Source organism: Oncorhynchus masou, chromosome 13 (assembly GCF_036934945.1).
Source record: "Oncorhynchus masou masou isolate Uvic2021 chromosome 13, UVic_Omas_1.1, whole genome shotgun sequence".
Classification (NCBI taxonomy): Eukaryota; Metazoa; Chordata; class Actinopteri; order Salmoniformes; family Salmonidae; genus Oncorhynchus; species Oncorhynchus masou.
This window is the reverse complement of record NC_088224.1, coordinates 24,347,024-24,370,645: the sequence shown is the minus strand read 5'-3', so window position 1 is coordinate 24,370,645 and position 23,622 is coordinate 24,347,024. Positions and strand designations below refer to the sequence as shown.

The window sequence follows — 23,622 nt, the reverse complement described above, 5'->3', positions numbered from 1 at the left end:
GCTAGACTAAATTAAATTTAAAAAATGCTAACATGGGCCAGTTGAGTGACTGTCAGTGACTGACATAAGAGAAAAACTGCTGATGCATAACCACATTTCGAAATTGCACCTGCTGTATTCTACTATTCTAACTCTCAACAGTAAATTGAGATCCCAAATCACATATTGTTTCATTTGTGGGAGATTAATCCTCAGGAGACTATATGCAACAAATAATGCATGGTCTATTATGGAAAATTATGCTAAACTGAACAAAAATATAAAAGCAATTTCAACAATTTTACAGTTCATATAAAGAAATCAGTTAATTTTAAATTCATTAGGTCCTAATCTATGGATTTCATATGACTGGGAAAACAGTAGGTAAGGGCATGGATCAGAAAACCAGTCAGTATCTGGTGTAACCACCACCATTTGCCTCATGCAGCGCAACACATTTATTTTTTATTTATTTAACCTTTATTTAACTAGACAAGTCAGTTAAGAACACATTCTTAACACATCTCATTTGCATAGAATTGATCAGGCTGTTGATTGTGGCCTGTGGAATGTTGTCCCACTCCTCTTCAATGGCTGTGCAAAGTTGCTGGATATTGGCGGGAACTGGAACACGCTGTAGTACGTGTCAATCCAGAGCATCACAAACATGCTCAATGGGTGACATGTCTAATGAGTATACATGCCATGGAAGAAGTGGGACATTTCTAGCTTCCAGGAATTGAGTACAGATCCTTGCCACATGGAACCGTGCATTATCATGCTGAAACATGAGGTGATGGCGGCGGATTTATGGCACGACAATGGGCTTCAGGATCTCTTCACGGTATCTCTGTGCATTCAAATTGACATTGATAAAATGCAATTGTGTTTGTTGTCCGTAGCTTATGCCTGCCCGTACCATAACCCCACCTCCACAATGGGACACTCTGTTCACAACATTGACATCAGCAAACCACTTGCCTACACCACACCATACCGTCTGCCATCTGCCAGGTACAGTTTTAACTGGGATCCATCTGTGAAGAGCACACTTCCATCGAAGGTAAGCATTTGCTCACTGATGTCTGGAGTCTTAACAGACTGCATTCAGGTCGAGGCCCTGGTGAGGTCGACGAGCATGAAGATGAGCTTCCCTAAAACGGTTTCTGACAGTTTGTGGAGAAATTCTTCAGTTGTGCAAAACCACGGTTCCATCAGCTGTCCGGGTGGCTGGTCTCAGATGAGCCCACAGGTGAAAAAAACAGATGTGGAGACCCTGGTCTGGCGTGGTTACAAGTGGTCTTCGGGTTGCGAGTCCTCACATTGACATTAGAGGCGGCTTATGGTGGAGAAATTAACATTCAATTCTCTGGCAACAGCTCTGGTGGAAATTCCTGCAGTCAGCATGCCAAATGTACACTCTGTCAAAACTAGAGACATCTGTGGCATTGTGCTGTGTAACAAAACTGCACATTTTAGAGTGGCCTTTTATTGTCCCCAGCACAAGGTGCACCTGTATAATGATCATGCTGTTTAATCAGCTTCATGATAATCCATCCTCCTGACAGGTGTGGCATATTTTGGTAACGGAGAAATGCTCATTAACAATAATGGAAACAAATTTGTGCACACAATTTGAGAGAATTAAACATTTCTGGGATCTTTTATACAGGTGTGTGTGTTTGTGTATAGACAACACCAGACTGATTTAATTTAGAAAGTTTATTTATTCCCCCCCCCCACACACACACCTGTCTCATCCAAGTAAACCACTTCAGAAATACAGCCCTCCTATCCTCTCCTCCCTGCCATCTCTTCTCTTTCTTCCTGGAAACACTCCCTGACCAGACCTATTGTATGTTGGTGAAATAAATCAGTGTCCTTCATATATTCCTTTCATCAATATCATCAGGTCAGACCAGTGATACTGTATATTTAGGGATGGATGGAAGGAAAGAGGGAGTGAATGAAGTGTAAGGAGAGAATAAAAGGAAGGATAGTAGGGTGTGAGGAAGGACGCATTCTCCCCCAAAGTCAAGGAGGACATTGGGGGAGAAGCTCAATTACATACTCCTCACATCATCTCTCTCCTGGCCTCCTTTTCAAAACCCATTGGATGAGAAAGCCAGAGGTCACTCCCCTTGAACATTCTCCTCCAATTCGTTTTGAGAAGGAGGCGAGGAGAGTATGCGAGAGGTATGCAATTGAGATCCTCCCTGGGTTGTCTAACGGTGAGAGGAGAAATGTAAAGGGACGTGGCTACACGATCACCCCCTCATCACCAAACAAAAGCAACAACCATTCATCAGCCAGATATGTACATGCACAGAATCCCCCATATCTTTACCCAGAGACACTAAAGCCCACCCCTAACCAGTCCATTTTTGCCGTGATTGTGTTTAAACAGTCACCCTGTCACAACAGAACTAGGGACAAGCTTGGAATTCGACATTCGACTGTTCTATTACGACATCACATTCTAAAACGACAACATGAAGAGCTGTGCCCCATGTGACTTCGAGGCCCCTTCCACAATAGTTCAGAGGTCATCCAGCTAGTCCTGTAGCGCCACACATACACACACGGGGTCGCAGGAATGTGGAGAGCCGGTAGGTGCAGTGTCCTCTCAATATCCTCAGTGTCCATTAGGATGTGACCACGCCCAGTGTCTCCCCGCCATCTCCCCCTGCTTCCCCCTAGAACTGCTGGTACATTCACCTCAGGGGTGTCAGTCAGTTTACCCTTGGTTAACACATACACACACGGTTTCACATACACACACAGGTGAGTCTATCCTTCAGTTGTACTGTGACACACAGAGTGAATGTTCTATTCCCATGGCGACTCCGCTTCCCTGCTGAGGTATTGTCTGATAGGTGCGCCACCTTCACCTACCCAGCACTGAAAGAGAGAATGATATACAGTTCCAAGGAAAACTAAAAAGGTCACACTAAAAAGTAGATATCTCTTGTTGAACCAATTCCCTCCCTACTGGTTAGGGGTTTAGGGATCACCGCGAGGTTAAGGATGAAAGGTTAGAGGTCAGGGGTTACTTACGTGTAGAGGGGCTGCAGTTGGAGGTGGGAGGTCTTCTGAGGAGGCTGGTAACCATAGGAGTCAAAGCCACCAATGAAATCAACTGACAGAGGGAGAAAGATCAGAAGCTGACAGAGAACTCAGATGCAGATGGAACACTCAGACCGACGGGAACACTCAGACCGACGGGAACACTCAGACCGACGGGAACACTCAGACCGACGGGAACACTCAGACCGAACACTCGAACGACGGAACACTCAGACCGACGGGAACACTCAGACCGACGGGAACACTCAGACCGACGGGAACACTCAGACCGACGGGAACACTCAGACCGACGGGAACACTCAGACCGACGGGAACACTCAGACCGACGGGAACACTCAGACCGACGGGAACACTCAGACCGATGGGAACACTCAGACCGACGGGAACACTCAGAACGACAGGAACACTCAGACCGACAGGAACACTCAGACCGACGGAACACTCAGACCGACAGGAACACTCAGACCGACGGAACACTCAGACCGACAGGAACACTCAGACCGACAGGAACACTCAGACCGACAGGAACACTCAGACACGCTATCCTCAGATCCTGGACAGGAACACTTTCAGAACTCAGACCGACAGGAACACTAGACCGAGGGAACACTCAGACACAGGAACACTCAGCCAAACACTCAGACCGCTCAGACCGGGACACTCAGACCGTCAGACCGATGGAAGAAAGGTGAGCAACACTCACAGCTATCCTCGTCATCCTGGAAGACTTTGCTCACGTAGCAGGCATACACAATGCCAAAGAGCTGAGGGACAGGTAGACAGGATAAGGTTAGTATCATAGTGTGTGTGTGTGTGTGTGTGTGTGTGTGTGTGTGTGTGTGTGTGTGTGTGTGTGTGTGAGATACTCACAGCCAGTAAGACCTGTAGTGCAGAGCTCAACACCTCAATGTACTGGTAGTCAAGGAGACAGCCGGAGACGGTGATGACATGGTGGTCATCAGGGGCAATGCGGGAGTCCAACACTGGTGTTACTAGGCAACCAGGGCCATGCTCCATCCACCATGACCGATGCAGCGACGTATTGAAAGTCATCAGGAAGTCCCTGTCCTACACACACACACATATATATATTTTAAAACATGTTATAAGCACACAAATGTTATAAACACATTCTAAACACAAACACACATTATCAACATGCTATAAACAAACACACATCTCTTACCTGAGACAAGTGTCCCACCTCCAGGTAGAAACAGATGATAAAGGAGTTCCATCCCACCCACAGCACCAACCACACTGCATACTGACAGACACAGTGACAAAAAGGGGTTAGTGCGTGTGCGTTAAATAAAACGAAGTGACCAAAAGTATGTGGACACCTGCTCATATGTGGACACCTGCTCATTAATATAGAGTTGGTCCCCCCTTTGCTGCTATAACAGCCTCCACTCTTCTGGGAAGGCTTTCCACTAGATGTTGGAACATTGCTGCAGGGATTCATCCATTCATCCACAAGAGCATTAGTGAGGTTGGGCAATGATGTTGGGCGATAAGGCCTGGCTCGCAGTCGGTGTTCCAATTCATCTCAAAGATGTTCAACAAGGGCATTGTCATGCTGAAACAGGAAAGGGTCTTCCCCAAACTCTCAAATTCCCCAAAGACTCTCTTCGCTGTATGCATCAATGAGGTCGCTCTTGCTGCTGGTGAGTCTTTGATCCACATCTACGCAGACGACACCATTCTGTATACTTCTGGCCCTTCTTTGGACACTGTGTTAACAACCCTCCAGGCAAGCTTCAATGCCATACAACTCTCCTTCCGTGGCCTCCAATTGCTCTTAAATACAAGTAAAATTAAATGCATGCTCTTCAACCGATCGCTACCTGCACCTGCCCGCCTGTCCAACATCACTACTCTGGACGGCTCTGACTTAGAATACGTGGACAACTACAAATACTTAGGTGTCTGGTTAGACTGTCAACTTTCCTTCCAGACCCATATCAAACATCTCCAATCCAAAGTTAAATCTAGAATTGGCTTCCTATTTCGCAACAAAGCATCCTTCACTCATGCTGCCAAACATACCCTTGTAAAACTGACCATCCTACCAATCCTCGACTTTGGCGATGTCATTTACAAAATAGCCTCCAATACCCTACTCAACAAATTGGATGCAGTTTATCACAGTGCAATCCGTTTTGTCACCAAAGCCCCATATACTACCCACCATTGCGACCTGTACGCTCTCGTTGGCTGGCCCTTGCTTCATACTCGTCGCCAAACCCACTGGCTCCATGTCATCTACAAGACCCTGCTAGGTAAAGTCCCCCCTTATCTCAGCTCGCTGGTCACCATAGCATCTCCCACCTTTAGCACACGCTCCAGCAGGTATATCTCTCTAGTCACCCCCAAAACCAATTCTTTCTTTGGCCGCCTCTCCTTCCAGTTCTCTGCTGCAAATGACTGGAACGAACTACAAAAATCTCTGAAACTGGAAACACTTATCTCCCTCACTAGCTTTAAGCACCAACTGTCAGAGCAGCTCACAGATTACTGCACCTGTACATAGCCCACCTATAATTTAGCTCAAACAACTACCTCTTTCCCTACTGTATTTAATTAATTTATTTATTTTGCTCCTTTGCACCCCATTATTTTTATTTCTACTTTGCATATTCTTCCATTGCAAATCTACCATTCCAGTGTTTTATGTGCTATATTGTATTTACTTTGCCACCATGGCCTTTTTTTGCCTTTACCTCCCTTATCTCACCTCATTTGCTCACATCGTATATAGACTTGTTTAAACTGTATTATTGACTGTATGTTTGTTTTACTCCATGTGTAACTCTGTGTCGTTGTATGTGTCGAACTGCTTTGCTTTATCCTGGCCAGGTCGCAATTGTAAATGAGAACTTGTTCTCAACTTGCCTACCTGGTTAAATAAAGGTGAAATAAAAAAATAAAAAATAAAAAATGTTGCAACAAAGTTGGAAGCACAGAATCGTCTTGAGTGCCATTGTATACTGTAGCGTTAACATTTCCCTTCACTGGAACTAAGGGGCCTAGCCCGAACCATGAGAAACAGCCCCAGACCATTATTCCAAACTTTACAGTTGGTACTATGCATCGGGGCAGGTAGCGTTCTCCTGGCATCCGCTAAACCCAGATTCGTCTGTCGGACTGCCAGATGGTGAAGCGTGATTCATCTCTCCAGAGAACACGTTTCCACTGCTCCAGAGTTCAATGGCGGCGAGCTTTACACCACTCCAGCCGACGCTTGGCATGTGCATGGTGATCTTAGGTTTGTGTGCGGCTGCTCAGCCATGGAAACCTATTTCATGAAGCTCCTGACTAACAGTTCTTGTGCTGACGTCGCTTCCAGAGGCAGTTTGGAACTCGGTAGTGAGTGCTGCAACCGAGGACAGACGATTCTTACGCACTACATGCTTCAGCACTTGGTGGTCCCATTCTGTGAGCATGTGTGGTCTACCACTTCGCGGGTGAGCCGTTATTGCTCCTAGATGTTTCCACTTCACAATAACAGCACTTACAGTTGACCCGGGACAGCTGTAGCTGGGCAGAAATTTGACAAACTGACTTTTTGGAAAAGTGGCATCCTATGACGGTATGTTGAAAGTCACTGAGCTCTTCAGTAAGGCCATTCTACTGCTAATGTTTGTCTATGAAGATTCAATGGCTGTGTGCTCGGTTTTATACACCTGTCAGCAATGGGTGTGGCTGAAATAGCCAAATTCACTCATTTGAAGGGGTGTCCACATACTTTTGTGTATATAGTGTATGCATGCATGTATGTCTCACCAGTATGAGGTAGCGGGATCTGAACTGCACGGTTCCAAAGATCCCCAGTATGACGGCCATGATTTGGAGGAAGTTGGCCAGGATAGGAGCCCACTGGTAGCCCAGGAAGTCAAACACCTGTCTCTGTAGTGCTGCCATCTACACACACACACACACACACCACACACACACACACAGGTATATTTTTACTAAAAGAGTCCACCTGTACTTCTAGAGGATTGGCATGGTAATACATTGCTACAGTTTCACACACAAACACACAGATAAGGAAACAACTGTCTTTCTCACACACACTTCACACAGTCTGCCAGTTGTTTCCATGGAAACTGCCAGGAGCACCAGCTGAGGGTGCCAGGAGCACCAGCTGAGGGACTACCCCCCCCCCCCGACCCCACCCACCCCACACACACCCACTAATAAACTCCCCAAACAACTGAAAATATGCTGTATTCCAAGTGCCCACTGTCACCCTATATCACAAAAAAATAAACACACACACACACCAACAATAGCACACCACCACACACACTATTTAAGTCAGAAAATAAGAGTAGAAATTAAAAACTGGAAATTAAAAAGTTTAGAGAGACCGATAGAGCAGGAAGACAGCGAGAGGGAGCTCCCTTGTTTTCCTGCTGTTACTTTCAAAAGCTGAAGGGTTCCTTTTCACGTGGTCTCCCAGAATACAGTGATCACCACACACACTGTGTGGTTGCCAATAATACCAATAATGTGACACACACAGCTAGTAGTTTTGAAACACTTTTCAGTCAGTCAGACCAGCACTCCCTCTCAGTTACACACACAGATTCGTTGAGTGAAAGAGGAAAGGAATAGGGATATAGTCAAAATATGGTCAACAACAACACCTTTTCACATTCTCCCAATCACATTTCACCTCACCCCAACACACTCACCAGCTGCAGTGAACATATCGCCACCAGCGTGCATCTCCCGTCACAATTCCCCATCTTGGAGTGCTCTGGACGCGGCTTGGAGCCACAAAGGCTCCGGGGAAAGGACGGGTGGTCACCGGTCAGATCCAGACTGGCAGCCCGACTCAGATCACACCATGCCCGGCCAGATCTCGCCTATACCCCGGCCTCTTGGTTCTTCTAGGTACGGAAGACTCCTTGAGATACGTTAAATCACACCGACACCAACCCAGCCCGACCCGCCGTGATCATTCTGTCGGTGTGGGTAGGTAAAGGTGGCTGTGGTTCGCCGGAGGTGTCCTCTTCTTCACGCGGCGAGGTCTGCGGTCCGACCACTAGGTAACGATTACGAATCGCCTCGAGCCGACCACACCTTCCGGTTGGTAGCGAAAGGAGGGGGCGAAAACCACACAGACAGACACAAAGAAAGACGGAAAGCTGTCATAACGGAGCAGGTCTCGCGGGTTAGCGGGTATACATTAGCATAATATGATAATGGGTAACACGGGGAGGGAGAGGAATGAAATGAGCGGATGGAGGTGGCCAACTGTCTGGGATGGCTAAATGAAATATGCCATGCCCGACACACACAAAGCCGTAATAGTGACTCACGGTTGGTTTTCAAGACGTTTGCGCTGCTTTCCCGTTCTCCGTAGGCCTCCGATGGCGTAATGCTAAAAACCAAGATTTAGGGCTCTCTTCTGTCTCGCGGTGTCTTTGTCAACAATCGGTGGTGCCTGCCGGGGTGGGCGCGAGGGGGGTCGAGGAGGGGACATTGCAAGCCCCCCTCATTTCAAATTAGGAAATGGGCCGTGTTCCTTGATGGCGATCACTGATTTGACATGATGGGATTGAATAAAGTAAATTAGTGACCCACTAAATAGATTTTAACTTCAAACTTTGTCAAATAAATTATAAACTAAAGGAGAGGGAGTAAGGATGCAATTTAAAGTAGTCGAAATGGGCCCCTGTATTCTGCAGACTGCTTGGGGAAATCACCGCTGGTCAGCTCATTTTTATTTATTTATTTCACCTTTATTTAACAAGGTAGGCTAGTTGAGGCAGAGTGAAGACTAACTCAGAAATACAGCCTTCGTCAAATTGACCAAGACGCATCTCCAACAACACAACACCTCACATAATTCTACCCCCAAACAATTGATCTCAACCACTGGCATATGGGATTATTTATGTGCGAGTTGTCGCTGGCTGCCCTGTGATAAATAGTCCCCATTCTGTCAAAGGAAGGGGCGTAAAATATTTTGCTTGTCCATTCCTCTCCAGGGTGCTGTTGGAGACACATCAGTGCGGCGCTCCACCAACGTTCCGTCAAATAAAAACATGAACATAAATCTTGTAGCAGATATAGAATATGGTAGAACCGGTATGTGGCCCTTTCAGTAGCATGCAGGCTGGAGATAAAATGTATGACAATGTAATGAGACAGACACATTTTACATCATGCAGGTTTCTCCGATCAAACAGCCTAACCTAAATTGCGCCCAATCAAGTAACAAACATATCCTAAAAACAGGACAGGTCAAAGTAAAATGGACAATATTGATTGGAGGATCACAACTGTTGTCCAGGTGGGGCAGAACATATAGGACCGGCCCTGTGGGTAGTGAAACCGTGGAGCGCGAGACGTTCAGCAGAGACAAAAGAAACAGGACTAGCAGCGAATACAAATAAATAATGGAATTGCCGGCAGAAATAAGAGTGAGAATAATAGAATATCTAGGAACATGCTCTGTCATGGTAAGCAGCCAGTGGTTAAATAATTCAAATACATTTGCATTAACGAAATCTAAATAATCTATTACTTTGATTAGATTGCTCAATATTGATTTGATATTCTAAAACTCAATTTAACCTTTTGGCCATTTAAACCCCCATTTGGTTGTATGGCTGTGTTTATTAAGAGTGTGAGAGTTTAACAAAAGGACAGGCTTGCATACTAATAGTTTCATAGTAAAGACATACAAATATTCAGCTTCAACAAGAACAGGAAACGGAAGAACAACAACATTCTTCCAGAAGTAGTTTATTAAGAGAAATACAAAAAAAAAATACAGGTGTTGGTTGTTGTGACTGGAAATTATAAACTCAAAATACTGTCTCATTATTAAATAAACAGAAGTATATAAAAGTACAGAGTATTGATCATTCACACAACAGAGCAGAACATACACACTCAGATGTACACACAATTACCCTTCTCTCTCACACACACACACAAACAACAGTCCTACTGAATCTCTCCCATGTAGAGTCTCTTGTCACTGGCACCAGAGAGGACTGTGGGAAAGTAAAAAAAAAAAATATGACAGAGAGACTAAGCACTCAATGAAAAAAAAAAAAGCAATAGAAAGAGGGAGAGTGTAAATAGCCAGACAGATATAAAGCCATCTCACCAATAGGCTCCTCAGGGTGGAAGGCGACCTCATTGACTGACCCAGCATGGCCTGGCAGCTTGTACAGGATCCTACGAGACGTGGTGTCCCACACATATACAAACCTGGACACACACACAGCTTATAAAGGATCATAAAAGAGGGGATTGGTGCATTTATGTTGAGGTTTCGTACTGCGGAGAGTGTACTCACCTGTCGGCTGAGCCTGCTGCAATCTTGCTGCCGTCAGCGGACCAGGAACACCTCAGAAGGTTCTGCAGACACATCAATGTATTATAAACAAAACCTATACAGAGTGTATTAACATGCCATAACCATGCTATAGCAGGCCATAACCATGCTATAGCAGGCCACTAGGCTTATCAAACATGATATGAGCACAAATATTGACACTCACACTGAAAGTCTTTGTCCAGTTCCAAAATCAAAACACTTGAATCTCATACTCTCTGGTCAAAGGTATTTTATTTACCTTCTCAAAGTTGTGAATGTTCCCCTGGAATATCTTCACACACCTCTCCTTGGGAGCGAACGGACGGACGTCCCAAATACGCACTGCAGGACAACACACATTTGTACACATAATCAAGTACAGTAAACACACACAGTTGGCGATAGAAACAAGCGTTTCACTACACCCGGCATAACTGCTAAACACGTGTATGTGACCAATACAAATTTGATTTGTAAACACACAATGTATCTCACGCAAACACACGTCTTTAAATATGACACACCCACACACACTGACCTGTGTTGTCCATGGAGTTGGAGAGGAGGTAGGACCCCTCTGAGCTCAGGCTGAGTCCAGTCAGAGAATCACCATGACCATGCATACTGTAGACCAGCTTATTCTGACTCAGGTCCCACACAAGGAGTTGATCACTGTATGGCACAGTAGCCTTGCCTCCTGGTAGTATCCAGGCCCGTAGCCACAAAGCATCTAAGAGTTGGAGTGCTGATTTAGGATCTGCTCATATAATATTTTTCATTATGACCTAAAAGGCTAAACTAATCTTAGATCAGCACTCCTACTCTGAGATACTTTGTGGACATGGGCCCAGGTCTTTCTTTCACACTATCAAAACCCACACATGTACCTTGATGTCATTGTCGATGCCCCCAGACAGGATCTGGTCGCTGGTGTCGTTGAATGTGACAGCCAACACCTGGTAGGTGTTTTGGAACGTATGGACCGCCCCCTTCTTACGGATGTCCCACAGCTACAACACACACACGCACACTGTTAACAAACACAACAATATCCTAATGACGGCTGTCCTCCACTTACAACAGTCAAACAACACTCAGAAAGATTGTGCAGGGTAGGTTTTAGTTCCAGCTCAGTGTTAACACACCTGATTCAATAAATACACTGCTCGTAAGAGAACTTGATCAGGTAATCAGGCATGTTAGTAGTGCTGGAATGGACCTAAAGCCTGCACACACAGTAGTTGTCTAGAACCAGGTTTGAAGAACACTGGCTTAATTAAAGCAGTCTGTGGTAGGCATGGTTACCCTGACAGTTGCGTCGTCACTGCCGGTACAAACAAGCTGGGGTCCGCGTCGAGCAGGGTAGCAGGAGTTAACGAAGGAGGTGTGGCCTTTTAGACGCTTGATTCTCTCGCCCGTCTCACTGTCCCACACTCCCACTGTCTTATCTATACTGGCACTGAACAGCAGGCTGCACGCACACACAGGTGGGGAAAGGGTCATTAAACACACGGGATATTGACCCAAAAACTACATCACGTTTTTGCCGGACCTGAGCGAGTTCGTGTGTGTGAATATATATCCTACCTGCCGTCTGTGTTGTAGTGAAGGTCCATCACAGCTCCACTGTGTCCCTTCAAGGTGGCAAAGTTATCACAATCCCCATACACATTCCACATCACTGTAGAGAGAGGGAGATGGATGAGTGTCACCAGTTAGGTCAAGTGAGCGAGAGTATTGTGTGCGTACGCACGCACGCACGTGTACAATGCCTTCTATTCAGACCCCTTGACTTTTTCCACTTTGTTACGTTAGTCTTTTCTAAAAAAAATTTTTTTACATAATGACAAAGCAAAACCATTAAAAAAAAAAAAACATTTTGGCAAAATGTATTAAAAATAAAACATTTACATAAACATTCAGACCCTTCACACCTTCGACAGTAATTGCAGACTCCAGTCTTCTTGTGTATGACGCTACAAGCTTGGCACACCTGTATTTGGAGAGTTTCTCCCATTTGTAACGACCCTCTCACTCCGTATTCTTTCTCTTTGCTCTCGTTTCCCTGAATAGGATGTTGGTGGGCAGATCCGGGAGGGTCGTCAGAGAAATGGGACACACCTGGGCCAGGGTGTGTCCCGGGATAAATACATCTCTTCCCCATTCATTGAAGAAATTCTCCATGCAGACACACTTTGTTTTTTGTTGTTGCATTTTTTTGCATGTCCGTTTTGTTTGTTTGCACCTTTCAACACCCTTCATTATCACATCTATGCACGCAACCACTCACACTACTGACTACATACACCAATGTTTATTGTATATAGGTTACTTGAGATATGAAATATATTTTGTTATCTCCATGTTGTCTCCCTTTTTGTTCCTGGCTTTGAGCCAGTTCGTGACACGTTCTTCTCTACAGATCCTCTCAAGTGGTCAAATTGGATGGGGAACATTGCTGCACAGCTGTTTTCAGGTCTCTCCAGATATATTAGATCGGGTTCAAGTTCGGGCTCTGGCTGGGCCACTCAATGACATTAAGACTTGTCTCAAAGCCACTCCTGCGTTGTCTTGGATGTGTGCTTAGGGTTGTTGTCTGAGGTCCTGAGCGCTCTGGACAAGGTTTTCATCAAGTGTTTCTCTGTAATTTGCTCCATTCATCTTTCCCTTGAGCCTGACTAGTCTCCCAGTCCCTACCGCTGAAAAACATCCCCACAGCATGATGCTGTCTCCACCATGCTTCACCGTAGGGATGGTGCCAGGTTTACTCCAGGTGTGACGCTTGGCATTCAGGCCAAAGAGTTAAATCTTGGTTTCAACAGACCAGAGAATCTTGTTTCTCATGGTATGAGAGTCTTTAGGTGCCTTTTGGCAAACTCATAGCGGGCTGTCATGTGCCTTTTACTGAGGAGTGGCTTCCGCCTTGCCACTCTACCATAAAGGCCTAATTGGTGGAGTGCTGCAGATATGGTTGTCCTACTGGAAGATTCTCCCATCTCCACAGAGGACCTCTATCAGAGTGACCATCGGGTTCTTGGTCACCAAAGCCCTTCTCCCCCAATTGCTCAGTTTGGCTGGGCGGCCAGAGTCTTGGTGGTTCCAAACTTCAGCCATTTAAGAAGGATGGAGGCCACTGTGTTCTTGGGAACCTTCAATGCTGCAGAAATGTTTTGGTGCCCTTCCCCAGATCTGTCTCGACACTATTCTGTCCCGGAGCTCTACAGACATTTCCTTCAACCTCATGGCTTGATTTTTGCTCTGACATGAACTGTCAACTGTGGGACCTTATATAGACAGGCTTGTGCCTTTCCAAATCATGTCCAATCAATTGAATATTTATTTAACCTTTAAACTAGGCAAGTCAGTTAAGAAACAAATTCTTATTTACAATGACGGCATACACCGGCCGATGCTGGGCCAATTGTGCGCTGCCCTATGGGACACCCAATCCTGGTCAGTTGTGATCCAGCCTGGAATCGAATCAGGGTCTGTAGTGATGCCTCTAGCACTTAGATGCAGTGTGTTAGAACACTCAATTTCAAGTCTCATAGGAAAGGGTCTGAAAACTAATGTAAATGTATTATGTATTTCAGAAAAAATGTATTTAATCCATTTTAGAATATGGCTGTAATGTAAAAAAAATGGGGGAAAAGTCAAGGGGTCTGAATACTTTCCACGTGTGTGTGTACCAGCCAAAAGTTGACGCCCTTACACATTCAAGGATTTTGAATTTTTTACTATTTTCTACATTGTAGAAATAACACGTTGAATCATGTTGTAACCCCAAAAAAGTGCTAAACAAATCAAAATATATTTTATATTTGAAATACTTCAAATCGCGAGATTTTTGGCTCCAACTGCTGCGTCTTAGTGAGACGCCGAGTAGGTGAATGGATGATCTCCGCATGTGTAGTTCCCACCGTGAAGCATGGAGGAAGAGGAGTGATGCTGTGGGGGTGCTTTATTTTGAATTCAAAGCACACTTAACCAGCATGGCTACCACAGCATTCTGCAGCAATACGCCATCCCATCTGGTTTGCGCTTAGTGGGACTCTCATTTGCAGAGTGAAGGAAAAGCAGCCAACAAGTAGTCAGTATGTGTGAACTCCTTCAAGACTGTTGGAAAAGCATTCCTCATGAAGCTGGTTGATAGAATGCCAAGAATGTGCAAAGCTATCATCAATGCAAAGGGTGGCTACTTTGAATAATCTCAAATATATTTGGATTTGTTTAACACTTTTTTGGTTACTACATTATTCCATGTCTTATGTCATAGTTTTGATGTCTTCACTATTATTCTACAATGTAAAAAAAATAAAACAAAACCCTTGAATGAGTAGGCGTGTCCAAACTCTTGACTGGTACTGTATGTATACACACACACAGATGAGCCTGTCATAGCCAGAGGAGGCCAAGGTGGCTCCATTGGGATGGAACTTGCAGCAGTAGACCTCTCCCTCATGGCCACACATCAGCATGATGGGAGCCTGCAGGCTGGAGCTGCGGGGAGGGCCCTGGAGAGGGGACATGTTAGATTATCATATCGCACAATCACAGGCAGGCAGGTAGACGCACACACTATTCTCAGAGCATTACTGTATATGTGCATGGCCCACTAACAATCCTGGTATTGATTAAACTAGCTGATAAAGTAAAACAATTCTACTTGCTATCTAGCGATCAAAATAAGTTTTCTGCTTATATATGTATATGCAGTATATGCATTGGATAGCCTTAACTAGTAAACAAGTGCATATCTCAGTCACAGCGTATCAAAGCTGCAATTGAGGTTATTTTTATGTTACTAGTTGAAAGACTGAAAACATTGGTAGTTAACAACTCTCTGAAGCTAACTAGCGAAATTGAACTTCCCCCTTGTTGTATTTTGATGACCCCCTCCTTTCTTACCACGAGCTGTTGCGACTGTGCCGCGGCGATCAGTTCCGTCCTGGGCCTCTTGACTCCGCCGGCAGGAACCAAAGCCATGTCCCCCGGTCTCTTCTTTGGCTCAATCATGGTTTAACAACTCAATGAACGCGATGGTGTATAACAAAAATCGAATTGAATAAATTCTTTCAACAAACCGCTTTCGACACAAGTACGAAGTGAAGAGCGGTCTGAGGTACTTCCGGTTCTCAGGGCGATTGATTGGTTCGCAGCTCCTCTGTTAACGTTGATTGGTTATCATTGTTGTTGATCATGGTCCGTGAACCGGAAGAAAACATCTGAAACAGACTACAAAAATAAATACTCGGCACATAAGGTAGCTATAATATATAATAGTGTGTATATAAACGTGTGTAGGTGCGGATTAAGATTTGATTGCTACATATCTCCCTATAAGAAGTGTACATACGTATATTTGCCCCTAAGGTAGGGCAAGCTAACAACGCCAAGGCTTCTAGCCATAGGCTATATAAACTCGCTAGCCTAGCCAGCCAGCCCATCAATCTAGTGCTTAAAACAGGAAAAGGTAAAACGGCTAAATTTTGAATCCGTTTGTCACCCTCAGCAACATACTGCTTGTTGGCAAAGTTACTCAGGTTGCTTACAGTAGCTAGTTGACCCCACATTCAGCCATGTATTCTATACTGTATGTATAGCTATTTAACATGTTGCCTAGTCAGACACTGTTCCAGCTGGCTGATAAACAATGTCTACCTCGCCATCTTTTTTCTTTTTCAAATCTTGTCTCATTGATTGAGACAAGTGGGTGTCCACCCCAAAGTGCTACACGTCATGATGACACTCGTCAGTCTCGATCAATGAGAGAATATTTGAAATAGACAAGATGGCGGCGTACACATTGTTGGATTACATCATGGAGCAAAACAATGATTACATTTAATAACAGAGCATTTTCTAAATTCAAACGAACCCTCTGCAACTAGACATGGATGTTTAAAAGACTTGGTGTCTTCCAAGTCAGGAATTGAGAAAGTATTGCCAAGTTAAGGTTGGTAGAAAACTCTGTGCTAGCTAGTTAGATCAGTGATTCCTCTTAACAAGGCATTACGAAGGAGGAAGGGTACACAGTTTCAAAGCAGAGTGCCAAAATACATAACCAGGCGTATTCAGTGGGGTGCAACATTACAGAATGTTTAGATTGAGGTGTTGCACCTAGTCTTTACATGATGATCATCTCCTTACCTAACCCAGATGTCCTTCTGTGTGTCTGCAGGGAGAGAGTTATACTGTGAGTCGCCATCATCATCATGGCAGACTTTGACCATGACCAGCAGGAGCCTGCAGGACTAGATGGCTTGCCAGCCATGTACAGTATTGTGAAGGGAGAGGTGGCTTCTGTACAGACCTACGGAGCCTTCATCAAGATTCCTGGCTACAGGAAGCAGGGTAGGCTTAAGGCATCAGCATGCTTCAGTTCGGCTGGCGCCTGGAACGAGTGTGCTCTCATGCTCCCTTAAAAGACCTTTGCTTGGAAAACGAGAAAAAAGCGGCAATAGTACTTGTTTGTCCATTTTGAGACGCTGTAGCCAGTATACTTCCTCAAAAGTCAGAATTAATCTAATATAACTCAAATAATCTGTCATTCATTTGGAGATCTTAGTCATGCAATTTTACATCTAATTAATGGTTGGTGCATTATTTCCCCCCCCCAAAATGTGCATGAAAACCTGTTGTCTCTCATTGAATGACAACAAGGACTTTATTGAAGAGTTCCTACTGTTGACCAATCACTGACGAAGCGGTGTAGACTTTGGCTCCCAAACTTCTCGGGCCTCAAGAAAAAACCCAAGTCCAAGATGAACAGAAACGTCACAAAATGTCGCCGTGATATATGCACAAACTCTTCCGAATTGTTTCGGCTTGGAAGCATGCGGACATCTTTGGGCATCTTTCACTTTACAATATCTTTGACTTCATGATCTCTTTCTGATTTATATTATCTTTGTCTGTTTTGAGTATTACGGTTTCTTCTGAGGCACTACTCTTTCTCCTCACTTTCTACCTCTTCCCTCTATCTCTCCCACTTTATCTATTCTCGCTCTCTCTCAGGGTTGGTTCATATCAGTGAGTTGTCAGCCTGTAGGGTTGAAAATGTTGCAGAAGTCGTTGACGTGGGAGAGCAGGTGTGGATCAAGGTCATCGGGAGAGAGGTAACACGCAGACACATACATGTAAATAAACTCCATCTCTCCCTAATGAGCAAATGGTTCCGAACATGGCCTTACCTCTCCCTCCCTCCATCTTTCTCAGATGCGTGATGACAAGGTGAAGCTCTCCTTCTCAATGAAAGCTGTCAATCAAGGAACAGGGAAAGACCTGGACCCCAACAATGTCATAGCAGAGTATGTTTTTGTGTCCAACTGGGTTCACTGATACGATGATTGGCTATTGCTGCTTTTTATCAAATGTGTGTGTGTGTATGTATGTGTGTGTGTGTGTGTGTGTGTGTAGGCAGGATGAGCGGAGGCGTAGACAGTTCAAAGATGGTACAGGACGGAGGATCACATTGGAGGCTGTACTCAACACCACCTGCAAGAAGTGTGGCTGCAAAGGTACAGCCACATGGGGGTTGAAATATTTTCACTATTCCAATAGTATCATGAATTTCTTGGATATTCAAAACCTGCACGCACTATAGCTGCAGCTGTGAGCGAAAAGACTGAGGGAGAGATGCCAAGGCAACTCAGCTACAGCCATGACTTGCTAACTTGTAGCAGCTACAATATTATTTATCATGTTATTTATCATCCCATTTAAGTGCCTGTCTTGACTGGAGTAGCCTAGAGATGCTAGCTAGCTAAGCTAATTGAGGCCACATGCTGCGCTTTCTCCTCAACCCCATTCAGATAAAACAGCCTACCTGTTGGTTTCTCGTTGTAGTCTACTCCTTCTCATTGAAAAGTTTGTTTTATTAAATTAATCATTTGAAATGTCCTTGTATGTAACAATGTCACATGGGTATTTTAATTGAGAAAAAAGCATTTTCAGTGTTATAATAGGCCTTTAATAAAATGTTATCACAAAAATGAATACTCACAAGTATTCAAATAGTAATGTCCGTTCGGACATTCAAATAACCATTCATATCCCTAATGAACACATTCTCTAGGCAAACGGATTCAACTAATCTTGAAGACCTTCAATCAATCCTTGAATTATGTGTGTTTGGAACTGGACTGGAACAAAAGCCTCTACACACGGCCCCTGTTGTTTACCTCCATCCTAATGTAGCATATGATCTCGCTCTCTCTCTCTTTCTTTCTCTCTGGTCTCTTTGCTAAGGATTGTTTCTCTCTCTCTCTCTCTCTGGTCTCTTTGCTAAGGATTGTTTCTCTCTCTCTCTCTGGTCTCTTTGCTAAGGACTGTTTCTCTCTCTCTCTCTCTCTGGTCTCTTTGCTCAGGACTGTTTCTCTCTTTCTCTCAGGGCACTTTGCTCAGGACTGTTTCTCTCTTTCTCTCAGGTCTCTTTGCTCAGGACTGTTTCTCTCTTTCTCTCAGGTCTCTTTGCTAAGGACTGTTTCTCTCTTTCTCTCAGGGCACTTTGCTCAGGACTGTTTCTCTCTCTCTCTCTGGTCTCTTTGCTCAGGACTGTTTCTCTCTTTCTCTCAGGTCTCTTTGCTCAGGACTGTTTCTCTCTTTCTCTCAGGTCTCTTTGCTCAGGACTGTTTCTCTCTTTCTCTCAGGTCTCTTTGCTCAGGACTGTTTCTCTCTTTCTCTCAGGTGTCTTTGCTAAGGACTGTTTCTCTCTTTCTCTCAGGTCTCTTTGCTAAGGACTGTTTCTCTCTTTCTCTCAGGTCTCTTTGCTCAGGACTGTTTCTCTCTTTCTCTCTGGTCTCTTTGCTCAGGACTGTTTCTCTCTCTCTCTCTGGTCTCTTTGCTCAGGACTGTTTCTCTCTTTCTCTCAGGTCTCTTTGCTCAGGACTGTTTCTCTCTTTCTCTCAGGGCACTTTGCTCAGGACTGTTTCTCTCAGGGCACCTTGCTCTCTTTCTCTCTTTCTCTCTGGTCTCTTTGCTCAGGACTGTTTCTCTCTTTCTCTCAGGGCACTTTGCTCAGGACTGTTTCTCTCTTTCTCTCTGGTCTCTTTGCTCAGGACTGTTTCTCTCTTTCTCTCAGGTCTCTTTGCTCAGGACTGTTTCTCTCTTTCTCTCAGGTCTCTTTGCTCAGGACTGTTTCTCTCTTTCTCTCAGGTCTCTTTGCTCAGGACTGTTTCTCTCTTTCTCTCAGGTCTCTTTGCTCAGGACTGTTTCTCTTTCTCAGGGCACTTTGCTCTCTGGTCTCTTTGCTAAGGACTGTTTCTCTCTTTCTCTCAGGTCTCTTTGCTCAGGACTGTTTCTCTCTTTCTCTCAGGTCTCTTTGCTCAGGACTGTTTCTCTCAGTTCACTTCGCTGGACTGTTTCTCTCAGGACCTTTCTAAGGACTCTTTCTCTCAGGGCACTTCGCTAAGGACTGTTTCTCTCAGGGCACCTTGCTAAGGACTCTTTCTCTCAGTTCACTTCGCTAAGGACTGTTTCTCTCAGGGCACCTTGCTAAGGACTCTTTCTCTCAGTTCACTTCGCTAAGGACTGTTTCTCTCTTTCTCTCAGGTCACTTTGCGAAGGACTGTTTCTCGGCCCCAGGGCTGCAGTATGATCTGATACCTGAGGAGGGCGATGATGAGCCTCAGCAGCTACAGAAAGAGCCTATCAACCCCAACCTCATCCCACTCGCAGTCCGCAAAACCCAACCTCCACAGGACTCACACAAGAAGAAGAAAAAGGAGAAAAAAGAGAAAAAGGTAAAGACCACAGAGTGACATAGAAGTCAAGGTTTTATATTCCTGTCTCCATGGTAAGGATTGATTGGCGCCAGGGGTATTTATCAATAGTCTACAGTGGCTCTTTCTCCCTCTCTCAATTCAAAGGGCTTTATTGGTATGAGAAACTTGTTTACATTGCCAAAGCAAGTGAAATAGATAATAAACAAACAAATATTAACAGTAAACATTACTCAAGTTTTTTTTTTTAAATAGACTTTTCAAATCTCATTATGGCTATATACAGTGTAATAATGATGTGCACATAGTTAAAGTACAAAAGGGAAAATAAACATAAATATGGGTATTTACAATGGTGTTTGTTCTTCCCTGGTTACCCTTTTCTTGTGGCAACAGGTCACAAATATTGCTGCTGTGGTTGCACACTGTGGTATTTCACCCAATAAATATGGGAGTTTATCAAAATTGGATTTGTTTTGGAATTATTTGTGGGTCTGTGTAATCTGAGGGAAATATTTGTCTCTAATATGGTCATACATTTGGCAGGAGGTTAGGAAGTGCAGCTCAGTTTCCACCTCATTTTGTGGGCAGTGTGCTCTCTGTTGAAAGCCAGGTCTGCCTACGGCGGTCTGTCTATCTCTCTCTCGTGTGAGGTATTTATCGCTCCTGTAAAATGTAACACTTGGGTTAACACCCCCTGGTGACCATGTCTCTCTGTCCTGAGAAAAGTTGCATCAGTGACGCATTGCAGAATAACCAACATTTTAAATAGATGATTCATGTAGGGATATAAAAATCGAGCAGTTTGATTCTTCTTTGTCTTTCATTGCTTATCTCTCCTCCCCTTTCCTCAGGAGAAGAAGGGGAAGAAGAAGAAGAGGAAGAGGGAGAGGAAGGAGTCCGAAAGTGACAGCAGCAGCAGTGGACCCAGTCAGGCCAAGAGAGGGCGCCATGACGACAGAGAGGACAGAAAGAAGAAGAAACACAAGAAACACAAGTCCCACAAACACATCTGAGACTGATCTGACGGACTGACACACATACATTGCACTAAACACACACAAATGACACTGTAGACACACATACACACAGGTGGACACGCACATACACAGTCTAGACTTGGTTGGACACACACACAAGTTGACGCAACAGTCAGAAGCCCCTCATAGCCCCTTGCCCCTACCGTCTGACACATGCAGATCGATAGAAACCTGATAGGTGTTAGCAATATGGCAGCTTCCCTGAGCCCATCGGAAAGTTAAGTATATATTGCACCTATCCAGTTCCCTCAGATCTACCTTTAACACTGAAGAGGTTAGTGTTGTTTTCAGGATGACAGTATAGGTGTCTCAGATCCCACAACACCTGGAGTTAACATCTCAGGAACCATATCAAGACGTTGTAATCTGTGCAGGCCTGTGCTGTGTTAGTAATACGTGTATCTGGAACCAGTCCACCTGTCCTCACTGGTCAGGTTAAACGCATGACATACACTACATGACCAAAAGTATGTGGACACCTGCTCGTCGAAAATCTCATTCCAAAATCATAGGCATTAATGTGTAGTTGGTCCTCCCATTGCTGCTATAACAGCCTCCACCCTTCTGGGAAGACTTTCCACTAGATGTTGGAACATTGCGGAGACTTACTTCCATTCAGCCACAAGAGCATTAGTGAGGTCAGGCACAGACGTTAGATGATTAGGCCTGGCTCACAGACGGCATTCCAATTCATCCCAAAGGTGTTTGATGGGGTTGAGGTCAGGACTATGTGCAGGCTAGTAAAGTTCTTCTACAATGATGTCGACAAACCATGCTGAAACAGGAAAGGGCCTTCCCCAAACTGTTGCCACAAAGTTGGAAGAACAGAATTGTCTAGATTGTCATTGTATGCTGTAGCGTTAAGATTTCCCTACACTGGAACTAAGGGGACTAGACCGAACCATAAACTGTCCCAGATCATTAATATTCCTCCACCAAACTTTACAGTTGGTACTATGCATTAGGGCAGGTAGCGCTCTTCTGGCATCCGCCAACCCCAGATTTCTCTGTCGGACTGCCAGATGGTGATGCGTGATTCTTCACTCCAGAGAAGGCGTTTCCACTGCTCTAAAGTCCAATGATGGCGAGATTTCCACCACTCTAGCCGACGCTTGGCATTGCGCATGGTGATCTTTGGCCTGTGTGCGACTGCTCAGCCATGGAAACCCATTTCATTAAGCTCCTGACAAACAGTTCTTGTGCTGACGTTGGTTCCAAAGGCAGTTTGGAACTCGATAGTAAGTGTTGCAACCGAGGACAGATGATTTTTACACCCTTCCACACTTCGTGGTCCCACTCTTCAGTAAGGCCATTTTAGTGCCAATCTTTGGCTATGGAGATTGCATGGCTGTGTGCTCGATTTTATACACCTGTCAGCAAGAGGTGTGGCTGAAGTAGCCAAATCCACTCATTTGAAGGGGTGTCCACGTACTTTTGTATATATATAGTGTACATACATCAAAGCAACACACACAGGAAGTGGTAAAGCCGTAAAGAGGAAGTGTATATGTGTTACAGGAGATTCCCCAGAAACACGCCACTTCGATACAGCTATGACTGGAAGTTACTTTTTCGTAGCAGGTTAGGAGAATAAGGCTAGGGTTAGAAAAAATGCTCTCGTAACCTTCTACGAAAAGTCACAGTCATAGCTGTATGGAAGTGCTGAGTTTTTAGGGAGTCCCGGTCAAACATACAGGAACCTCATGCTTGCGATATCCTGTTGGTACACACCCCTTATTGTGTGTGAACACGTGTACTCTGCAAACATGTCATCCAGTACTTGAAGATGTGTGTTTGTGCGCAAAGGAGTTTGTGTAACATGGTCCATATTCCTGTATGCAAACTATGAGGGTCTTTATTAAAGATTTGAACTGTCAAGTATTTCATGGTCCGTATGGTCACAAAGCGTTCATGAAGCAGAGCTTTGCTCCAGTCTGGCTTGGTAATTTATGGTGATGTTGATTTTGAGTTCATTTGAATGGTTTTGTTAGAGTTGATCATTACGTTGTAGGGTTCATTTGCTCAAACACCAGTCTGTTTGTTTCATGTGGTGGTCATAGAATGTAGGGGTCACTGTGAGGTGTCCTGTACTGCAGGTCCTCTGTCCCTGGTTGGCACCCTGTCTGCAACACATGATACCAATCTACACAAGTCAGGAATGCGCCCAAATTAGAACACACACTCATAGCCCAGGACACACACACACACCTACGCAGCCAGGCACCAATCACAATTTCTGTTCACCTAGGAGGAGCCGATGGTGGCACACACTGAGGTTGGTCTATAATTATTCTCCTCGTGATGCTCTGTGTAAACCTAGTTAAGATGGAAACTTGTCGCTGTTTTGGAACTGCTATAATTGTACCAGAAGTCAACTCCCCCTCCCTGAGCTACACACACGGCCATAACTACTCAGAAATGGGTCAAAGTGGAAAGGCCTTTGTGT

At 44.7% G+C, this 23,622-nt stretch overlaps 3 protein-coding genes across 5 annotated transcripts; 1 reads left to right on the top strand and 2 right to left on the bottom strand.

Annotated features, from left to right (window-relative positions):
• Nucleotides 1-1,561: 1,561 nt before the first annotated feature.
• Nucleotides 1,562-8,513, bottom strand: nkain1 (sodium/potassium transporting ATPase interacting 1). Of its 2 annotated transcripts, XM_064983293.1 has the most exons (8): nt 8,400-8,513; nt 7,770-8,160; nt 6,853-6,990; nt 4,253-4,333; nt 3,937-4,134; nt 3,770-3,830; nt 3,037-3,118; nt 1,562-2,880 (listed from the first exon to the last, which is right to left on the bottom strand). In XM_064983293.1, exons 2-8 carry the CDS (start codon nt 7,821-7,823, stop codon nt 2,871-2,873), a joined length of 624 nt encoding a protein of 207 aa, XP_064839365.1. In that variant the 5' UTR covers nt 7,824-8,160; nt 8,400-8,513; the 3' UTR covers nt 1,562-2,870. The 2 variants fall into 2 exon arrangements, with proteins under 2 accessions (XP_064839365.1, XP_064839364.1); XM_064983292.1 differs by having other exon boundaries at nt 7,770-8,513.
• A 1,298-nt stretch (nt 8,514-9,811) lies between these two features.
• On the bottom strand, nt 9,812-15,541 carry snrnp40 (small nuclear ribonucleoprotein 40 (U5)). The gene is made up of 10 exons (XM_064983291.1): nt 15,323-15,541; nt 14,799-14,928; nt 12,002-12,095; nt 11,720-11,885; nt 11,294-11,424; nt 10,953-11,086; nt 10,674-10,756; nt 10,394-10,455; nt 10,202-10,305; nt 9,812-10,085 (listed from the first exon to the last, which is right to left on the bottom strand). Exons 1-10 carry the CDS (start codon nt 15,428-15,430, stop codon nt 10,036-10,038), a joined length of 1,062 nt encoding a protein of 353 aa, XP_064839363.1. The 5' UTR covers nt 15,431-15,541; the 3' UTR covers nt 9,812-10,035.
• zcchc17 (zinc finger, CCHC domain containing 17) lies at nt 15,539-23,054 on the top strand. Of its 2 annotated transcripts, none has more exons than XM_064983288.1 (7): nt 15,539-15,677; nt 16,596-16,768; nt 17,432-17,532; nt 17,633-17,724; nt 17,834-17,934; nt 19,967-20,157; nt 20,991-23,054. In XM_064983288.1, the coding sequence occupies exons 2-7, from the start codon at nt 16,630-16,632 to the stop codon at nt 21,150-21,152; spliced, it is 786 nt and encodes a 261-aa protein (XP_064839360.1). In that variant the 5' UTR covers nt 15,539-15,677; nt 16,596-16,629; the 3' UTR covers nt 21,153-23,054. The 2 variants fall into 2 exon arrangements, with proteins under 2 accessions (XP_064839360.1, XP_064839361.1); XM_064983289.1 differs by lacking the exon at nt 15,539-15,677 and adding an exon at nt 16,190-16,370.
• Nucleotides 23,055-23,622: the final 568 nt, after the last annotated feature.